At 45.3% G+C, this 22,031-nt stretch overlaps 1 protein-coding gene across 5 annotated transcripts in view; it reads left to right on the top strand.

The window, feature by feature from the left end:
* Positions 1–10,336: 10,336 nt before the first annotated feature.
* Wdr81 (WD repeat domain 81) overlaps positions 10,337–22,031 on the top strand; it is an 84,004-nt gene continuing 72,309 nt past the window's right edge. For all 5 annotated transcript variants that reach the window (XM_075675799.1, XM_075675800.1, XM_075675801.1 and 2 more), the window contains exons 1-3: positions 10,337–10,738; positions 16,658–16,833; positions 20,509–20,686. In XM_075675799.1, the coding sequence (XP_075531914.1) occupies positions 10,652–10,738; positions 16,658–16,833; positions 20,509–20,686 (441 nt within the window). In that variant the 5' untranslated portion in view covers positions 10,337–10,651. The remainder of the gene's footprint in view (positions 10,739–16,657; positions 16,834–20,508; positions 20,687–22,031) is intronic.

Raw genomic sequence — 22,031 nt, 5'->3', positions numbered from 1 at the left:
GCTTCGCAGCGGCGGAACACCTGTGTCTCGGTGCTACTAGTTGTGCTTGCGCAGTAGTGGCTAAGGAGCGAGAGAGAGAGAGAGAGAAATATCCGCGGCGAGGCGCGCGTTGTGACGTCATGTGCCTCCTCGGAGCACCGCCACAGTGGTGAATCTCCGTATGGCTGCCATTGGCTGTTTTCGAGCAGACGCTCTTTCGACGCTAGCGCCAAGGTCCCCTTTAGTTACGGCCCTAACAGCAGGGCGATGCAGAAGCAAAATGGAGGCGCATGCAATTGTTTACGTTGTCATGGCAACAGGAACAGCAGAGGCGCGGCAGCTCCACTCCCAAACGTTTTTCTTTTCTTTTTGTTTTCATTATACCGACCCGCTCCGCTCTACTCTGCACCCTTTCCCCCATGCCGCGCGCGCCGCTTATGTTTTTGTGTTTACCTGTACGCGGCACGTTCTGCTTTATTTTCTTTTTTTAATCACGCACTACGGCACATCACGCGCCAGCTCGCAAGCAATGCGCGCGCTACGCCACGCATTGGCACTGTTTGCGAGCTGCATGGCGCGTGGTGCGCCGTGGGCTATGCGTTGGCATGCACGCAGTCTTTCCCATACTTATACCAGCATGTGCCGGGGCATAAAAAAATCCACTTCCAACACAACAGACCTTTGGTTTCGCTCTATTGACTCCGTTTCCGAAAGATTTTTCTTATAACGTGTTGTGATACACGCTCAAAAAATGGTTAAAAGGTAAACAAAAAGCCGGGGCACTATGCCGACCAAAGTAAGATTTAAAAGAAAAGAAGACGTTTCGGCTCCCACACGGGAGCCTTGTTCACAGGTAAAATCTGAAAATCTGCTAAAAGTGAAAGGTGCATGACATATACAAGAGTACTAAACACAAACGTTAACAGATGGTGAAATAACAAGAAAGCGGTAGAAAACGCGAAGGCCGTTTCATGTACACACACATAAAAAAAATAAAAAATAGATTTTTATATAACGCCCTCAATACCGAAATGTAGACGAGCTTCGAATATATGCACTAAGATATCGCACAAAACTGGACGACGTGTATGACATGGTCATGACAACTATAGAAAGGGAAAGCTCACTGGTAATGGCAAAAACAATGACACGCAAGATACCTAAAAAATTGAATAAAATGCTAACATTGTTTGATTGATAGCCATACCAAAAAAGAGCTTACTTATAAACCGGCACGAAAGTATATGAAATGCGTGACATTGCTACTGAACAAAATGAAAAAGACATGGCAGAAGAAAAATAACATTGTACTGCAAACTTAAATCCACATAATCACATTATTTTGCACTTGGCCGCAACTTGAGTAACGGTGGCAAGGGGGAACAGAAGGTAGTCGGCTTTCGCAACAGCACGTAGAAAACATTCGCAGAAAGGCCTATTCCTCAATCAAAGACCAAGTAAAATGAGCCAACAACACGACTTTTCTTTCGCCCCGAATGCCATGCTTAGCAGTAAAATTACGTCACATAAGGCACTAAGTCGTACCTACCGGGCACTCCTTTATATAATAAAGACGAATTGCAAAAATATGCATGTAGGACACTTGCAATGCTCATGCTTTCCAGAAGAAATAAAAGCGTATCAAGCCTACACATGAAGGCCGTTCGCGCGGTTTTCCCATCGGCGATTACTGAGATAATACACAAACACGAACAGTAATTTTTCAGCTTTTAGTAGGTTTGTAGAACGTGACACACAGAAAAAGCACTGAGGGCGGAATGGAAAGCTGGGCAAGTTACTGAAGTTGCAGGATGAGACTTGGCACAGAAAAACACAAGTCAGGTGACAATGAGGAGGAACATCTATTTGTCAGCTTTCTCTACCGGCAGGAGGGAAGTGTAGCTCAATCAAGGCGCAACGACGTCCGGAGGCTCATTGAGCACGCCTGGACAGGGCTGTGTTCGTGTACATGCGCCTTCTGATGTCCTTGGGTCTGCGCTCTCACCTTTAGGCACCCGGGACAACCTTGCAGGGCTTGTTGTTGAGATATTCGTGCACCTCTGCACGAGGCACGAGTGGTAGGAGTCGTGAAACGAGTGAAACATCGCGGAGCACAAGCACACAGCTACCGAGGACCACGAAACTGACGACCTACGCCAGTCAACGCACAGCAGCGCACGCTTCCCGATAACAACAGATAACGAAACATGAAATGTCATGCAGCGGGCTAAGCTGGCGCCGGGCCGGCGGGGCCGCACGGCGCGCGCGCGGAGACAGTCGAAGGTGAGGGAGTTACGAAAAAGAGCGAGGGGAGAGGAGTTGGGGGGAAGGGCTCGGCCGACCACGTGGATCAGCGCGCGTGCGCGCGACGATCTACGAGGCCACGCAAGGGAAGCGGATTTTCGGCTTCGCCCTCCTCATAGATGGCGCCAATTACCACTGCCACCTAGAGTTACTGTATATGCTACCAAAGGTAGCTTTGGTAGCGTATACAGTAACTGTACTGCCACCGAAGCCGGGGAGTTCCCCACCGCGGGCATAGCCACGGCGAAATCGCAAGTTCGCGGCTAGTAAAGCTTTCGCTCTAAAAAAAAAACAAAGCGCGCCGACTCCTCTCGCGCGCGAGACACCCAACGTTACGAGGCGCCGGGGGCAGGGGATGGAGGGGCGGACGGCGTTCTCTCCGGCTACAACTGCGCATGCGCCGGCTGTTCGCGGTCGCGCGACCGAATCTTCAGGGCGATCTGCTTTGGGGGCAGGGGGCAGAGTCTAGGTACAGGCGCCCAAATCTTTAACTGGCGTGCGCGAGCGGCGACTTTTCCGTGCGTCAGCGCCGTATGACGAGGCGAGGCTGGAAACAGCTTAGCAGACGATGGGCCCAGCTGAGCGCGCTTTGTCCGCATGCGCTTAGCCTCAGACTCTTTCCAGCCGCGCGCCGTCATACGGCGCTGACGCACGGAAAAGTCGCCGCTCGCGCACGCCAGTTAAAGATTTGGGCGCCTGTACATCGGCGGCTCACAGCTTTGTGCGTGCCGTGTCCTCGACGCTCGCTTTGCGTTGAAGCGAAAGACAGCACGAATGCCACTTCGCTCGCTGCTGCTGCCGCCGCATGTCCTAATGCCAGCGTTTTGACAGCGTCTCCGCAGTCATCGAGTGTGATGCGCTCATGTTTGCTGTGCGCGTTGACACCGTGATGGTTAATTTAGTTAGCAAGCGAACGGTTGCAAGTTGATACGGCCGACAAAAGTACTATTCTTACTTCGTATGACTGTCTGGTAATTTGCTGTCGCAATCGATGTTTCGCCTTTCGGGTGAAACTGCATCTTTTTTTGGCAGAACAGCGCTTCGCTCCTACCGCGAGCGTCTCTTCCTGTGGCGGCTGCGAAAGAAGGCTCCGCCGGAGAGGAGGATGGCAGTCGCCTTCCACGCTGGCTCCAGAGGCCAACCCCTGCCGCAGCTCCTGGGTCGGGGCTTCACCGGGCAGGAGAGGACAGACAGACAGACAGACAGAGAACTTTATTGATGGTCCTGAGGAACCGCGTTAGGGTATCTCCCTTTTCAGGTAGTCCCCGTAGCCGTCGCGGACCGCAACCACGTCGGGGTTGGACGGTCGTGGTCCTCCGCCCTCTCGCAGGGAGGACACTCCTGCTGAGAATGCGAGTCGGCTGCTGCTGGACCGCTGCCCGCAAGCACCGACTTGGTACGACCTCCTCCCCTGTCTGCATGCACAGACTGCGGCACAGGTGAAATACTGAAGCATCTTCTGTGTCACTGCCCAGCACGCGCAACGCAACGAGCAAAACTCGCTGCAACCCTCCGCCAGCAGCGCCTGCACCATCGCGGACATGTCTTCTTCAGCCGCCGCCAAAGCCATGCCTTTAAGGCAGTCCTCGACTTCCTTGAATACACCTAGCTGTGCAGCCGACTCTAGCGGTCCGCTGCCGCCCACTGCCAGCCCGCCATGGGACACAACCTTCCTCCTCTAACCTTCCCCTCATTCATTTATCCTCTTTCTTCTCACTTCCCTTTCCCAACGGACACTGAACCGTGCTCCCATAGGGTTGCAAAAATATATGTCTCCTCACCTCAACCCCCTCGTTGCGTAGCAACAACTTGCTTGTAAAGAAAGCGAGCGCGAGCATGTGCAAGCTGACGACGAAAATATAGGCTACCGCGCGCGTTCATCACCGAAATTCGCAGCGCGGCTCTAATCGTACTGTGGCGCTGTGGCGCGTTTCTGCCAGGTCTAGCGCGTAGTATCTTGTGATCCAACGCGTTTTAGTGATGAATGAAAGTGCCGCTTTCCCTGCAAGGTCCACCATATATAGAGGCCATAGCGACTGAGAGACGCATCCGTCACTGAAATCTGCTTCGCGTGCACTGATTCCCACAGTGCGTGGGATTTGCAGAAGGTTAAAAGCGGAGGTTTTCTTTGCGAACCCCGCCCTTTACCGTGGGAGGTGTGGCCTGGCTGTTCCCTTGCCGAACAGGCCAACCAACCGCTGCGGTTCACGCGCGACGTGCGTGCTCCGCGTGCTGTGATTGGTTGGCCTTGCATTCGCACAGATGGCTCTCGCATCCGCGCGGAGGCGAGCGCCCTCTATGGGGAGAAAATCAGATTTTCTTAAATAAAGCACGTACCTGTCACTCCAACGTCCAGCCGAGCTACTTTGCATTCACTATTACCATATTTGGCACCACGACACGTCGATCTGTTCGTTTAGAGTGTTTCCTTCCTTCATGAAGTTGAATGTATCCGCTGGAAAGTCGAAGGAGGAACCCCTCTCGTAATGCACTCTCTCGCTTTAATGTATAATTACCCGACTGCCATCCTTCCACAATGCGGTTCGGTGCTCAAAATTGGATATCTTGTCGGCGTTGGAAGTTAACCAAAGATCGGTACAGGCCGGTTGGCTTTGGGAGCCCACCGGCAAAACCACGAATGAGGCATGCAGTACAAGGAGACGTGGATTTTCAAAGTCGCTTTGTCGCAGGACTTAGTTTGAAGCCAGAGAAGCGCAGAGCAAAACAAGTTTTGAAGGAATACTCAGGAACCCGGATCAAAATAAATGGGCTGTTAAATTGCACAAGTATATGTACCCGAAAAGCGTGGACACAGAATGGAGGAACAGGTCGAGGAAGTTAGCAACCAATTACAAGGTAATTGAAAATCATCAAAAAAAAACGTGAGAGGAAGAGGGAGAGGTAATTGGATGCAAATAATGGAAACAAAATAGTCCACGGAGATTTGCAAGAATGAGAAGACAGAAATTAGCAGGGAAGATCTGTACGATACCATGAAGGGAAATGTCTTACTATTTGAGGCTTGAGCTGGTTGCCTAAGGACAAAAACATACCGGAGAAAATATTCGCAACACGATGAGGCATGTGCATGTTGCATCAAACATACGGAGACCACTCGGCACATCCTAACGGAATGCGAAGGGATTCAGCCAGTGATACCCGTAAGCAACTTACACCTTCCAGAAGCGCTTGGATTTAAAGTGGACGGAAGCATCAACTACTCAGCAGTCGAGGTAACTAAGAGTTGTTTTGGTGGGAAAGAAAAAGCAGGGAAAAGATTGATACGACTGGATCCGTTACGCACATAGGTAGCGGTACAAGGTGGGTAGATAAGTTTTCAGGAAAAGAAAGAAGATTAAAGAGCTGTATACAAAAATGCTAAAATGAAAAGCATATATAGCCTACCTGAGTAACTCAAACAGGCTAGCTGATTGTCTGTCGCTGCCCCGTTTCGAAGGGGATGCTAATAAATCATCATCGTCATCGTCTCCGCGGCAGCGCGGGCTGTGCGGGGAAATAAAATCACTGACGATTACTATACTCCCTAATGCGAATTTTGGGGCCAATTGGTTGGATGTTATGAATTCGTGATATACTGTGGCAAAGAATTTGATTCTTAAATGGATCCTGAAACGATTTTGACGATTTTCTGCAAACGTACTGAGTCGTTAGAGTAGGTCCTTCTGATCATTAATTGACACATCTAAGTGCTCCGCGTAAAGCGTGTAATTTATTATTAGGTTTTAAATATGCACATCGCTGCCGATCGCAGCACTCTGCTCGGCGGAATTTTAAGCCGCCCCTAACCATATGACGGCAATCACCCATATGACGTCAGTGGGGGGAGCTATCCGATTGGCTGACCAGGGCGCGTGATCGATAATTTTTGCACCTTTATGGTAAACAAATGATGTTTGTAACAGTTGGAATGTTAGTTAATTTGTTTTTATAAAAAGAAAGTAACAAAGAGAATGCACAAGAACAATTTTTCAGTACACTTAAGCACTTCCGGCACACAGCAAGTGCCGTCTGCTTAAGTTACAACGTGCTCCGTCTTTAACGAGAGCTATGCCGTCAGTGTCGGTCTGTCTTTTCGCGAGCGCTATGATTCGACTTTGTTGCGTTGTGGACTGCAAACGTAGCGACGGGCAATATGTCAAGCTGCAACACCGTGTCCTTCTGCAAGCCAGTAGACGAGCGGACTGGCTGTAGCGCATTGGACTGCGGCTATCCGATGGGCGCCAGGATTTGCGCGATTGCGGCCGTCACTTTACACCAGAAGATTACTAACGCAATATAGCGTTTCGCGAGTCCCGTATTAGGGTAACCGCAAGCGAAAGGGGACAGGGCCTGGCCGTGTCCCCTTGCGTGTCGTTTCAGGGGATGAACAGAAGCGCAAATGTGAATGGTCTGCACGGTGCAGCCTCCTGGTGGCATAGAGCTCAACCACACACAGTAGCAGTAACAAAATGTATTCTTCTTTGCTGCTGGTGTAAATTTTTCGCAGGAGTGTAATCGTTAACCCGTTGTTTTTGTAAATATTCAAAATGTTTTACACTTGGTTAGAGCAATATTAGCTCTTTCTTTGGCTGGTTAAGCTCTGCGCCAACGGGTGGCTGGACGGTGGAGACCGATCACGCAGCTCACGTACGTCTACGCTAAAGTTCCTTCATCAGCTTGAGTTTATGCCTCCACCGTTCCGTCAAAACGTTCTGCTAGTGTGTGGTTACCGGAATACCAGACACGTTCGGCGCTACGACAGAATGCTCGCAACGCCCGCTGCTTCGATAGCTCTCGCTTGGGGTCCAGGGCCAAGCCGCTAGCGGAGACGTTTCGCACGGGCGGGGGCGGGCTCCGAAACAGCCGGAAGTGGACGATGTGACGTCGCATCGTGACGCAGAACCAGTGAAGGCGGAGCTTAACCCCGATCGCTCGGCGAACGAGTTGAGGAGGAAAAGCATGGATAGGGAGGAGGGTAACTTGTAATCGCTTGTAGCTCCATTAATGCGTAACGCTTCACTTAAATTATGGTGTGAATGTTCTACTTAAGCTGTACCCTACGCGTCTACAAAATTTGTCCGAACCGTTTGAGGGGCCCTTTAACGACAGGGTCCTCTCGGCGGTGGCGCTGAGCCTCTGCTCGGGCACCTCGTTTAGCAGCAGCGGCAGACTAAGCATTCCTACCGGTTGCGTCGCTCATTGTTCACAAAGAAAGCGTGAACATCGATCATCGGCTGCCCTAGCGCGCTTTCACGCGCGCATACAGCATACGGCGCGCAGCGACGGTTTTATCGCCCTTGGACTTTATACAGAACCTCACGGCGACGCCGACGGCAGAAATGCGTCTGTAGTGTCCATATAACTGTTATTTCAATAAACGGAAAACTTAATAACGCCGCAAGAAAACCTCGCATTGTCGCGCCGCATGCTTGGACAATGCGCTATAGACTTTAGACTTTGGAGTTTTGCAAGCCGCGTAGCGCCACCTGCCGGTGCGAAGAGTCAATAATTGAGTAGTGCGAAGCCCGACTCCCTTGCTAAGTTGCCTATGCAGCTAGCGACTGCGAAACAACGATTTAACTAGATTTTGGTCCATATATATATATTGCGAGTGTTTTGTGCATTTAACACCCAGGCAGAGAGCTATGGATTTCTACGCTAGTCGGACGTGCCCGCCGAACTGCCATAAAGCGCTTGCTGGCTCACTCTTCAGACTGATGGCGGAAACTACGGAAACCGCGATAGCTTCGCGCGCTACGAAGAAACGCCGCAATCGACGCTACTGTTGCGCTGTAAATTGCCATGAACGTGAAGGACTGAATAACAACGTTCAGTTTTACTGATTTCCGTCGCGATCGTATGAAGGGGAAAGGCGAGAGCGCTGGATACTGGCCGTTCAACCTGTTGGGTAATCGAATTACTTGCATTCCCCACAACACAGCGGCTCGCATGAGAAAGTGCGACAATCTTGTCCTTCTGTAATTGCGTTGCGTAGCCCTGACGGAGGACCGCGGTAACCAAGCGAAAACTCAAGAATCTGCAACCGCCACTTCGTTGACAACAGAAAAAAACAACGTTGCGAACCATCCTGCGTATGTGCGATTGATATTTCCACCTGTTAACAGGCGTCCGCCTCCGCTTGACTCAACAAGTGGAGCGGAGAGATTTGACACGTCAGTTTAACCAAACATTTTAACGCGATAGCGTTAAGGAGCTCGTGTCGCAGAAAAGCCGGTGTCGTCGGCGTTGGTGTCGGTGTCCGCGGCGTTGGCCGTGAGCGATAAATCACGACAGGCACTTCATAAATAAAAAGCAAATTCCAAGATGGGCTGGGTGGCAATCGAACCAGGGCCTCCGGAGTGTGAGACGGAGACGTTACCACTGAGCCACGAGTTCGATGCTTCAAAGCGGTACAAAAGCACCCCTAGTGAACGCTGTGTTGCCTTAGAAACGAGCTGTTTCTAAGGCTCAGGCGTGCGTCGCTTGGTCAGGCGCACATTTCGTTGTCGCGTCGAACGCTGCGTTGCTCGACGCTCACCGCGTCCGATGCTGGGCGCGTAGTCGCTGCGCCGTAGCCCATTGTCTTACACCCCTTGGCGGGTCGACGGGAACGCTGTCGCGTTCCACTCTTGAAGGCGAAGCTTAAGCGTCCTCCAATTTTGGTTCGTTTATGAATGCAAAATCCTGTTCTAGAGCATCGTTGTATCGCGAGCTCATTTCTATTTTCGGTATTTTGTATATGTCCTGCGCCGATACATCAAGCACGTTTGGCAATTTGCTAAGCCTGCTCGACTGCGTCGTTATTCAAATGTGAGCAATAAAGTTGCTGTACGAGCATTGGATGAGTAATTGCGAAGTAACGCACTTGTGTAAAGAAAAAAGGTGTCGCTTTATTTACATTTATTTGTGCGCGCTTGTTGCTTGAAGCGCCTGCGAAAAGTGCAAAGGTACTGAGCCATGCTGTAGCACCTGCGAGAAAGAAAGATGCGGCGCGTAGGCACTGTAGGAAGCTTACTTTCGTTATGGTCGCACGCTGTTTGCCGCCTTGAAAAACGTTTTCTGTTTGCTGCCCTGAACAAGGCTATGGAAGGATTTACTCTCTGTAAATAATTAAGAGAAAAAACATTACGATAATAACATGGATAAAAATATAGGAGATACCTAAGTCTTGTGTTCAGGACATTTTCAATATGAAACAATTTGAAATACTTAGATTTTCATGCTGATATGCCCATAAATAAACCTGATGCTCTCTGTACTTGCGAGCTGCAGCACGCCGAAATAACAGCTAGCTGAGACTTTTTTTATATTGTACCCGTACTTCGCCCTGCTGAGCTTCCTCCCTTTCCGAAGCGTGGATGGGCGGAAGAAGTTTTCGAAGTCCTTGATTTTAGGAAACCGTGCCTCAACACAACCGAAAGCGGAGGGTCCATTGTGGCCTATGCACCTTCGCTTGTGGACAGCTCTTCTTGCACTACTCAGTTAGCGCCAAGTCTGCGATAGGGGCGCTGGTGACGGGTTTTTCCGCAGCGCCGCCTGGGCAGAGTCTGAGGTCTATACGCAACAAACCGATCTATAGCGCAGCATATACTACTGCGTTGGACGCTCAAACAGTCCGCAGGCGGTCACTCGACCACTCGTCTCGTGTTTCGACTTTTCATGCACTCACACAAAGCTCCGCCGGTATATAAATTTCAATTCCTTGAATCTGCCGCATTTTTTCGCCACAGTTTTTCGCTGTTGACCTAAATATTGCACAGGCACTGAACAAACGCACGAAAATGAGGGGCCCATATCGTCTGTTTGCTTATTTATTACAGGCAAGTTTAATCCACCATGACCTGTTCAAAAAACGCGGCTTTTTCCCACAGCCGCGCCATCCACACTGTCACAAATTTTCCTGAGGGTTCCAGCATTAATTAATATATTTCAATAATTTCCACAATAATATATTAAAATTATAACTAAGAAGTTATTTGTGTGTTAATTTGGCCGTTGGACGGCCTAATGAAAGCTACGAAAATGCCGATAATTTCCACGGTGAAAAGGGGGAGTAACGCCTCGCATCAATGCGGATGGAGAGTCCGGTTGATGCGGTGATATGTTCTGCTAGCATCTGGATGGGATGCCTGATTGATGACTGCTTGAACATAGTTGTAGTCTCATTCTCTTTCTTCAGTTGTCGGCTTGTTTAATGAGGCGACCAACTGCTCCTACACGTAGCACCCGAAGCCACTTAGAAAACGCCGCAAGCCGCGAGCACGAGTTTCTCCGTTGAACGTAAACAAACAGCTCCTGTGTTCGTAGGTCGGTCCGTTGGATCTCTTGATTTGCGAGTGTCATGCCAGCGCTAGGAGGGAGCTAGGCAATGGATCTCAAGGCCATTCTGAGACAAACTGTCGGCGTGCGACAGAGTCATGTCAGGACGGTTGGCGTCGATAAAGCGACCTGCCTCGTAAGTATCCGGGAAGACGCTTTCTACCTATGCCTCTTGCGGCGGAAGGCCACAATAAACACTTCTGTCGTGTGCATATTTTAGTCCGCATTGCAGACACCGTGCCAAGCGAAACTTGCCCGCAGCCTAAGCTGTAGCTCGGGAGTGCTGTAGTTCTCCGGTACCGAGCTTTCCGTGCGAATTCGTCCGCACGAAATGCGCCATGCTCTAAGCAGTACGTTTTACAACAACGTAACTGCATTGTTCTTTTATATGTTTGCGCGACAGTGTTACGCGCGAAGTGGCTTTTGTCGGGGGCTGTGACCGAATCGCGCGGAATCGTAGTTGCAGCACTGCTGAGGAGTTTTGCACCGAAAGTGAACCGGCGTGTGTCAGTTACATCGGCGACGTTTCTAGATTTTCAGTAGAACAAAGTCGGCGGGATGGTAAAAAAATAAAATTGCATATGATTCAGGTGAACGAAAATGAACCATCTAAAAGCCTGCCAATTCTCTCATTCTGCACTTTGCCATTCCGTGTCCCTTTTCATGTCATATGACGTGCATATATAAACAAGACTGCTAGATGAACTGACACCATTGTAACTCCATGAAAAAAAAAGAAGTAAAAAAAGAAACTGAATGAAGTAGCGATTCAGACTAGTCTTCAGTTTACGTTTAATTAAACAAGCGGCAGAAATGTTGACATGCTCATTGTTTACCGAGCAGAGTGGTGGCTTCAGTATCAAATAAATACAGACAACGCGCGTTGGCAGGTAGACTTTCAGTTTCCTTAGAGCAGCAATTGTCATGTATATGGCTCCTCATGTCATGTCCTGAATGGAACTTGCTTGTTTTCACAATCAGGGGGGCATGGCTTCACAAGTTTGTAAACAAGAGTGTATGGAAGCACGTAGGTAAATATAGCATGGCTGTGGACAAAAGCAGCACTAAAACACATCGGATCTTCTACTCCCTTTTCTCTGTACGCCACTTTATACAATAGAAACTTATGAAAATTGCTTTAAAGTACATTTTCGCTGCTGGTATAATTTATTGCAACTGGACTGGTTATGCCAACATGGCAACATCACTTAATAATGAAGGCTTTTCCTTTTGGCTGTGCTGAAATGAGTAACAGCAGTTGAAGTTTTAAGCGCTTGAATAGCCTCTTCAATTGTGGTGTACACATTTATGTGCATGATATGTTTCTAGTAGTTCTAATACCATCAAAGAAGAAAAACAACCATGGACATTGAACTGTAGGTTTATTGAACCCTCTGCTCAGTCAGCGTGGTTCCAGTTAACTCCAGAGTGCAGAGTATTGCAGCACATGACCGTTTTACTAAAAGCACTGTCATTTTTTATGCGATGTTCCTGCGTTCCTGTCAGTAATGGAGAAAGGATAGCTTTTGTTTTGTTCCACATAATGCCTGCAGCTAATAATTAACTTGTGCATGTTGTTTCAGCTGGTGGTTAAAATCATTTTGTGAGAAAATGCAGCATGCCTAGCTGTACACTGAACCTAAATTACTCTGTGATTGTGAAGTCTCATTGTAAAATACACGAATGATCATTCTAGCATCTTGGCTTTCTTTCAAAGGATTGTACAGCACCTTGGAATAATATTGCATAACTGTGACGCATTTATTGGCACTGCATCATAATCCTATACGTGTCAACCCTCCGAAATTTTCTGGAAAGCTTACGAATTTGGGCTTCCCTGATGGAATGATAAATGTTGTCTCATGATTTACGAAAAATAAGTTGTATTTGTCTAAAACTCTTGCTCATTGGTCTCTGAAGCTTCCATTGAAAGTCCTCCAATAACGAAAGAACATCAGCAGAGCCCTCGCTTCTAGAAAAAATATTAAGACACGTTCCCAACAAAAGCAGTGAAAGGAAAGTCTCCAATCTAACGACATTGTGTTGCTTGTAAGTCTCTGCTTAGCTAATTTTGCAGCTGTTCGTGTACGGCACGTCAAGCTAAATCATCATTGATAATGGAAGGGCCTGCTTATCTCAGAAAACATGCGCGCTCAGGGCAAGATTACCACCTTGTGACTGCCCCCCTCGTCTCAATGTTGCGTCCACATGATTTTTAAGAATTTTAGGTTTCACAGTTTGGCATGTATGTAGTTCATGCACCAAAGGCAAAGCACTCTTGTAAGGGCTTGCAACAAGCATAAGAACATAAGGACACAGGCAAGGACATAACAAACGAAACTGAAGAGGCGAGGCGCTGACTGAACAAGTATTGTGCTTTGCTCAGCCTGTCCTGTTTCTTTATGCCCCTGTGCTTGCATCCTTAAGATAGTATAATAATGATAGAACGTCACCAACTAGCACGGTTTCTAACGTAGGCGAGAATTTTGTCACTTGGGCGCACTTTTTATGCATTTAACAAGTGTTTCATTTCAACCACTGTAACAGCAATAACAAGCTAAGCTGGATTAGTAAAATGTACTTCAGCAATATTAAAACGGCGAAGGAGGGTAGGTAGTGTCATTTTTGTACCAATGTATCATCTTTGCTACACTCAGTTTGATACCAGAAAAGTCTGACTTAACTTTTTTGTTACCAAGCCATAGTAAATCAGTCAATTTTATTTGATTTCTTTTTCTACACATTGTTAAACATTGCCATCAGAAATCTTCTATGAAAAATGTCATGCACCGTATGAAATGAAGACTGCACTTCAACTTTTGGTCATATCTGGCAATCTTTGGCCACATTGGGGAGTCGCAAAAGAACAAATCTTCAACAGGGAGAATCGTTGAAACTGACCCCGAGTGCTCCTGGGGGCCAGTTCAAATGTTCAAACAATGCAAAATGTGCACTTTGTTTTATTCAGCGGCATAACTTTTAGATTAAAGCAGCAACGAGAACATAGTAGCCTGTGTCGGGTTGTCCAATTTTCCACTCCAACATCTACGCTGCTCTAACAATGCTTCTAGCGTCAGCACGTGCTCAGGAGTGCATGTTATTTTAATTATTATATTCAACTAATACTATATTTAACTTTATTTAACTATATACTGTAAAAATACCATATTTAACCTGATTTTTTCCTGCAGTAGGTTGCTTTTATCCACTAACGTTTTGACAGCATGTGTTAAACTTGTTATAAAATATCTTTTTTGCTGTGTGGGGAGTTTTCACTTACAGAACAGCACATAGTCTATTTTAGACTGACATTCTGCAGAATCCTGACTAGTAGCCTGATTAAAAGATAGAAACGGCAGGACACAGGGCGAGCGAGTAAAGCAACACAGGACAGAGCGCTGTCCTGTGCTCTTTGCTTGCTTGCCCTGTGTTGTGCTGTTTTTTTTTTATTCTAAAGATGAACCAACCAGCCCCTTTGAACACACTGCTAGTAGCCTGATCTATTACTTTTTGAATGCCACCTGTGTCCTTATTTGTTACTGTACAATACTTTAGAAAAACTGCACACTACTGTACAACGCACGAGAAGGCTCCAGTGTCAGTTCAAGGCACATGGTTAGGCCAGCTCGCTTACAGAGAGAAGGTGATAAAACATTATAATGGAATATGAGGAGACTTGTGGACATTCCCTGACCTGCCAACCAATTGCTTCAAGGTGCTAAAGAACGCAGAAATAAAGAAACCAAGTGCATGTTGCATAGAGCTGAAACAAATGCTTCCTGCACCATAGGCGCATACCTGTTGCAAAATTTTGAAAGCCAGAATTGTCATCCAGCTGAACTTAGCACAAGCTACAAAGGAAACCCATACATGTTTCTCAGAAAGAGTTCTCACAGTTGAGGAAAAACTCAGTCTGGTTCAGGGCTCGAACTTGGGACTGACGCCTTTCTGGGGCAGTCACTCTACCATTCGAGTTCACCTGGAGACGAGCAGATTGCAGCACGAGGGCCAATTAAATTGAGCAGTCGACAGCTTTCCCAGGTATCACATGCATCACTGTGGCTCATATTACCTGCATATTATTTTTTTTTTGTCGTGGTCTAACTTAAATCGGCTGAAAATCAGGAGCAAGAAACATATTTTGTTACATTTTAGGTTTTTTTGTACTTTCAGCAAAATCACTAATTATCTTTATTCATGGTTCTTAAAAATTTCACATCAGAATTCTGGAAAACGTTTTGAACAATTGCTTCTCTACTTCCACTCGAAATACCAATGATTAGGCAACAAATTTATATATGATGGTATATGTTGCACCTACTATGTCTTGAACGAAGACAATAAAGTACAAAAGCATAGAAACTAAGCAGATTTCTGATGGAAGAAGAGTTGAGTGCAGGAGGCTTAATGGCAAGGCCCATGGTGGTGTTCTTGTCATGTTTAAGGGAGTTTTCCATTGTGGATAGTTCAGCAAAACACTTACTAATCCACTGATAACTATAACTTTTTCTGCTAACAACAGTTTGTTGTGTTTCTTTTCTACAATTGTACTCTCCATAGATGAAAACAAAACTGAAATTTAAAAAATTTCTTCGTGTCGAGTGGTGTTTGGGCTCTGTGGTATTAAGTTGACGACCCCTAACAGAAATAAAATTAATTCAAAGTATGCACCAGTCTGTGCCCCTCCCTTCCTGTCTTTGTCTTTGTATCACAATGTATCTTCCCTGAAGAGGAAGCTTCAGCCATTTTCCCTATGCATTCTGTTTTCAAATACATGTGAAACACACAACAAAATCTCACATTGGACTGCCACTCGCCGTGGTTGCTTAGTGGCTTTGGCACTAGGCTGCTAAGCACAAGGTCACAGGATGAAATTCCGGCCACAGCAGCCACATTTCGATGGGGGCGAAATGCACCAGTGTACCTAGATTTAGGTGCACGTCAGAGAAGCCCAGGCAATAAAAAAATAATCTGGAGTCCCCCACTACAGTGTGTTTCATAATAGGATTGTGATGTTGGCACATAAAACTCACGAATTTAACTAAGTTAACATTAGACAATTGCTCAATCAAGGCGAATGAAATTTGTTGCATTGAAAAGCGAAAGTGGACTCTACGAACTGTAGGAAGCAGAATTTCAGCTTATGAACTGAAATTTTTACAATAATCAATGAAAATTTATAAGTAGAAAAAAATTGAAGCACAAAATTTACAGATTCGTACCTCTGCACCAAGAACAGACATTGCAGTTCTGTAAACCCCGTGGGTTAAACCTATAGAGGACAATTCGATGTGCAAGTTTACAACCTATCTGACATCCTTACAACGTTTACGAGAGTTTCGCAAAAGTCCAACTCACAAATTAGAAGAGTTTTGCTGAGCGGTGTGTAATACCTCAATTTTGTCCTGTTTGGGTGACTCAGTAGGTGCGTATCATTTTTTTTCAATGCTGCTTTACAGAGCTGAAAACTTGCTAAGCTTTCTTAAATATCGAATTTTTTGAGAATTCCTGTAAAAAAAACAATCCAATGGCCTAAATAAAAAGTCTGCTTCATGCAGGCTTTAGGTTTTCACTTTCTTTTTTCTTTTAAATGCAATAAGTCATCAAAATGGGTGTAGCAGATGGGGAGCGAAGTGATTAAACTTTTTTGAGCTCCCCAAGTAAGAATGCCTTTTAAACCCCAAGGTCCAAAACCATTCGACATCAAAAAAAACTGGAGCAACTTGTTCACCTTTATTTCTAGCCCTAGAGAGCATTCATACTAAAATAGAATGAAATAATAATTTGGAAAAATAATCAGTAGTAGAGTGAGTAATTTATAATTATTGGTTTGTGAACCATTCATAACTGAACAGTTGCCCGGTTATATCAGAAACACTACTATGGGCTTCACGTTAAATTTCTCACGCCTAAATTGGTATTTTGGGGGTAACGAACTCATTGTAGCAAACCTGACACATTGGGCTTTGTGCGGCTAATCACTCGGTGCAGCTTGTCGCCAGAAGCTTCTGTCATTTTGCTAATTGTGTTAATTATCGACGCCTGCGACGTCAAGGTGCACAAGGAGTGGCTGAGCCTCCTGGTGAAGGACAAGGCTGTCCCGAGCTTGTTCCCGCACCAGGAGGGCCTGACGGATGCCGAATGCGAGATACTCATGCACGAGACGCCTTCGACCACGGCCAAGGACTTCACCTTTGTCACCGTAATAAGGATTGTCAAGATGGACAACAGGCAAGCATACATACAAACATCTCGTGGGATCTGAAAAAAAAAGTCTTTTTAATAGAACACCTGCTGTGGTAGCTCATTAGTTTTGGTGGGGGGCTGCGGAGGTCGTGGGTTTTATCCTGGCCACAGCGGTCACATTTTGATGGGGGCATATTAAAAAAAAAACACACTTGTGCATTTAGATTTGGGTGCATATTAAAAAAAACCTCAGGTGGTCAAGGTTAATGTGGAGTCCTCCACTACGGCAATAAAATATGCTCATGTGCTTTAGATGTAGCTGCTTGTTAACCCTTCGTCTGCAGCGTTTATTTCCCGACTGCTACGCAGCCTCTGCCAGGTTTTCTTCATTTGTTGGCTCAGTGGAAATTTCATCCTACATAGGAGCTGTTTTCTTTGTCGCCATTTTTCTCCCACTTCAATATTTGTGAACAGTTCATAAATTAATTCGTACGTAAATATCCGAATGGACATGCCACGCTGGTCATGGCCATAACTACCCTTCTGATGCACAGTCCGGGCCATCTATTTTCTTTTTTTTATTCTCTTGTTGGCCCAGCGCACATTTCATGCTACATGGAAACTGGTTCTTAGTCATTGATTTCTCCCAGTTCATAATTCATCAGGTATTCATAAGTCTCTTTGCCTGGTCAACATGTGGACGAACCTGCCACCAAAGAGCCACTGAACACCGTGACATTTGCTCCACCGCAGTTAGAAATTCAAGTCGCAAAAGTCTTTTTCTACGTTTAGATGACGTACACAACAGTACGCAACAGTCATTTTTTGCACACATTCCTTCTGGAGAGGCAGGGAGAGTGCCGAAAGCACAAAACAATTATGTTTGGGAGAGTTAACTATATTATTTATTTATTTACGAATATCCCTAAAGGCCTTCAGATGAGGGTATTACATACATGAGAGGGGCTGGGAAGGGGGTGGGGCAGAACTGATACAGCCTTACTAAGATATGCTATAATGTACTATTTCATACCTACACTAACTATATAGCCACCTTGTTTAGGGTACCACATGTAAGACTAACACAACATGCCTATTAACACTGTAGAAGAAAGTAATAAGAGTCATTGGTAGCGGTGCTTATGCAGCACACATACAAAATTTATTCATACAGCACAATATTTCATGTGCGGGTCTCACTTTTGAATACCGTCTACTTTATAACCTAAGATTTTCTCAGCATTATGTTTGTGATTTTATGAAAACAGTCACCCAGCTAAAACCTATGGAGAAGCATGTCACAACATACAGTACAGAGATGTGGACAATATCCCATACGAGGACCAATGGCGAGAAGCAGAGTTTACAGTTTATTCTCTTTAACACATTAAATATGCACAAGAAAAAAAATACAAACATTCTTACGTCGCACCAAAAGCACTTTAAGCTTCACTTTCTTCAGAGGGCAGCGTAATTGATGCTGTGTAGTGCGACCTTGTATATATCATCAATATTTCCTTAGTGCTAGCAGTGTAATTTCATAGTGTAGTCATTTCTTGTTGTAACAATTAACTAACATTTACTATTGATATATGTAGGCACCTCTTTGCCTGCTTAAACTCTTCATATAGTTTGTGATCCCTGTGAATAACATGCCAGTCATGATCTCATTTATGCGATAGGTACAGAGCTGATTCTTTTTTTTTTTTTTTAAGACAGCTGGTATACTCGTGCCGTTTGCCTTGCCTCTTGTCGGACCTTGGGATAATTTCAAGTTCCGGTCTGTTTCCATGTATTATCATGCCAATAAATATCATTTATTGATTGATTATACAATTCTCTTGTGAGGGGCAGTCAAAGGGTGAAAGAACTTTAAGTAGTCAAAATAGCTCCTCAAATATGTATGGTAATGTATAATGTTCCCATTCCTGCTGTAGCCCTATATTGGGCTGCAGTATATATAAATAAATAAATAAATAATCACTTTCTCATAGCTCGTATGTTGCTTTTGGAAGTTAGAATTCCATAATATGATTTGAGTTGAAAATAGCAATGAGAATGTTCAGGATTTATATACTTATGTTCTCTTGGAGGCTTCTGAAAGTAATAAGGGGCTACCAAAGCAAAAGCTCTTTGCCATTGGTAACCTTCCTTCTTGCTTTGCATGTACAATTACTTGTTTTTATGGTGCATTGTCATGACTTGTTGCTATGATTATTGCATTGTTGCCATGGCAACCTTATGCCGGACTCAAAGCTTGGCAGGCTTTTTGCGGTAATGGTTTCACTGAGGTTCTGCTTTTGTGGCAATTCCCTAAATTCTTAAAAAAGTGTTTTCAAATAGTTTTTGTACATGGTGCATTCAGTCTGGTCTTCTAATTCACTTTAGTATATAGTCTCATTGGATATAAGACAGACATGTATGTTCACTTCTGCTGAAATCGTTTTCGTGTCCCATTCCAATCTTTTTGCACTCAGTGTTACTAAGGTAGTGCTACTGCCTACAGCATTGTACAGTGACCTTATGTTTGTAGTAATGGTGATATTAAGGTAAAAGAAACACACTTGAACTAGCATCCTTTGCTGCTACTGCTATTGCTTTGCGTTTGTTAACACTGTTCAGGAAACATTTACACAACCTCCTGCAGTTAACAGAAACAACTACAGAGGTCATGGAAATGTAGATGGTTTTGTGGTACTGACTAGATAGGTGCGCAGACATGTAGAGAGCAGAGATTACACTTTATAGCCGCAGTTGCGAGAGATTAAAGGCATTTGAAGAACAGAATGGGACAAGTGTTGCCCACCATTGCATCATAGGAATTGTGGCTGGTCGCTTGATTTGACTTTTTTTTTTATTGATGTGGCTTCCCACAAAAAATTACTAGCAAGAATTCTGGTGCCGGGTCTATGGGAGCTGTAAGTATGGTAGTTCAGCTACCACGGGAATGACAGGTACCTGAAAATAATTCCAAAGTCCCATTCGGGTTCATTTAAGCGAGGGAACAACAAACATCACAAACACATTATCTACTGCCGTGCTTATATTATAATATGACTAAATACACCACCGAGTGTTCAATCGGACTTTTTCTTCCACGTTTTGGTAGATGTGAAACCCTCGCACGTAGGGGCTATGCTGATTCAGTATTTGCTGCAAGAAACAAAGTGCTGCCAAACTCTGCCAAAGTATTTGGTGCAGTAGCAAACGTGCAGAAGCTCCACCCTGTAGCCTTTGGTTCATTACTACATAAAGTTTTGCCTGTGAGTATAGTCGCTGGATTTGCCTAAACTTCACACTTATGGTTTCAAACGACTTTATGACTATGCAGATTGATCATTTTCAACAAATTGTTGCATTATAAAAATAAACAATTCGTAATGATTGTGAATGTGCACTGACTTTTGTATCATTCATGCATCCATAAGAATATGTTTGCACGGAAATTTAGAAAGATAATACATAGTAGATAAAGCCTCAAGAGCACCTGAAGCCACAAACATGAATATTAGGCCATTTCATTACCCATTATTCCCGTGGTAGCTGAACGATTAGAGTGCAAGGTTTGCCTCTAGTTACATTAGTAAAGATCACCGTGGTTACGACAAGCCGAATTATGTTTCGATGCTACTGTAGAAGCTCCTCATCAGGCGCATTCTCATGAGACACAACATGTTGTACATCAGAATGCGCTGCCTGTACCAACAAACAATTTTCCAGGTATGTGTCCCTTCGCCTGAAAGAGCCCTGGAGCCGGTCTCATGACATGGGTTACCTGGAGCTCATCCGCTATGTCTCAGAGACCAACTATCGCAACATCTGGAAGGAGGCCAACAGTTCCAGCTCCAAGACAGCTGACAAGCAGGATGAGAACTTCGTCAAGCTGAAGCCGTTCAAGGTATTTGTCCACTGTTTTCACATTGGCTTCAACACCAAGCGTTAAATTTGTACATTGCCGATTAAAAGTGCAGTCACTATCGGACTTAACCTGAACACCAACTAGAAGCTAAACTTTTACAAGCAGGGGCTGTAATAAGTAGACATCCAATGTTTTGAAAAGAAGATGCGGTAAGGCGACATCATTTAGGGCATCCTAACCAGAAATCTCCAGCACCTTCCACAGGAGAAATGGAAAGGTGCGTGACATATTTGGGTTTAGTCTGGCAATAATTTTACTCTAGTGATACACATTAAAGGGGCCCTGAAACACTTTCTATCGAAATTGACTCACGCATTTGAAGTTAAACCAGTCTATTTCAGAAATACAGTTAAGCCTCAATGTAACAAACTTCGATATAACGAAATCCTCAATATAATGAAAAAGTAATGAACGTTTTGTCCATAGAACGCCATGTATGTTGAACCTCATTATAATGAATTCTGTTTATACACAATTTTGATATAAAGAAATTTCACTGCTGCTGCACAGGAATACCGAGAAAATGAATGGAAGCACTTCCATGGACACAGATAGTCAAATGACTGAATTACATACGGCTGCTTGTGAACGCACCTCCCAACTTGTGTGACCGAGAGGGACCGCTGATGTGGAGCAGCATCATGTTTTGTATAAAGTCCAAGTGCAATAAGATCCTATCACACCCCACGGGCTGTATGCTTTGGGTGTAAGTGAAAGCATGCGATGGTCAACTAGAAGGATGATGGCTTGATGAGCACTGTCTTCTCACGCGAGCAAGGGGAAAGAGGGAGAAGGGAGTGAGCTTACAGTAATGCAATCAAGCATGCTTGAAAAGAGGAAGAGGATGAAGTCGGGGGCAGGTTGGTGCACATCTCCTTTTTTAGCACTGCCGTGGCTGTGCACGGCTTTCAGCATGGCTAAGCGCATACGCAGCCCGCGTGCCCTGGTTCAGAGGTAATCTGCCGCACGTGCAAAGACTGGTCCAGCTGACATGGCGTGTCATTGTACCCTGTCTTCCCATGTGTTTAGTGCTGCTAGTTGCGTGATCTCGACTTTAGCAGGCACATTGAAGCGACACCACAAATGTCTATTTATTGTTGACTGATGTCGAATGTAAGAGGCATGCAGAGTTATTTGCTATGTGTAACATTTCCTTCTAATCTCCTTTTGTCTCATGTTTACTTGGCACCTACTTGAACCAGGGTTATTAGTACTGAATTTTTTTATGAGCTAGTTGGGTTTGTGTTGTGGTGAAAACCTTGCAGCATGTAAAGCAGCGACCTAGACAAAAAGGTGACAAAAATAGTCACTAATGTGTTTTTCC

This window comes from Dermacentor variabilis, chromosome 11 (genome assembly GCF_050947875.1).
Source record: "Dermacentor variabilis isolate Ectoservices chromosome 11, ASM5094787v1, whole genome shotgun sequence".
NCBI classification, from domain to species: Eukaryota; Metazoa; Arthropoda; class Arachnida; order Ixodida; family Ixodidae; genus Dermacentor; species Dermacentor variabilis.
Note: the sequence above shows the minus strand (reverse complement) of the source record. Positions and strands in the feature narration are given on the sequence as shown.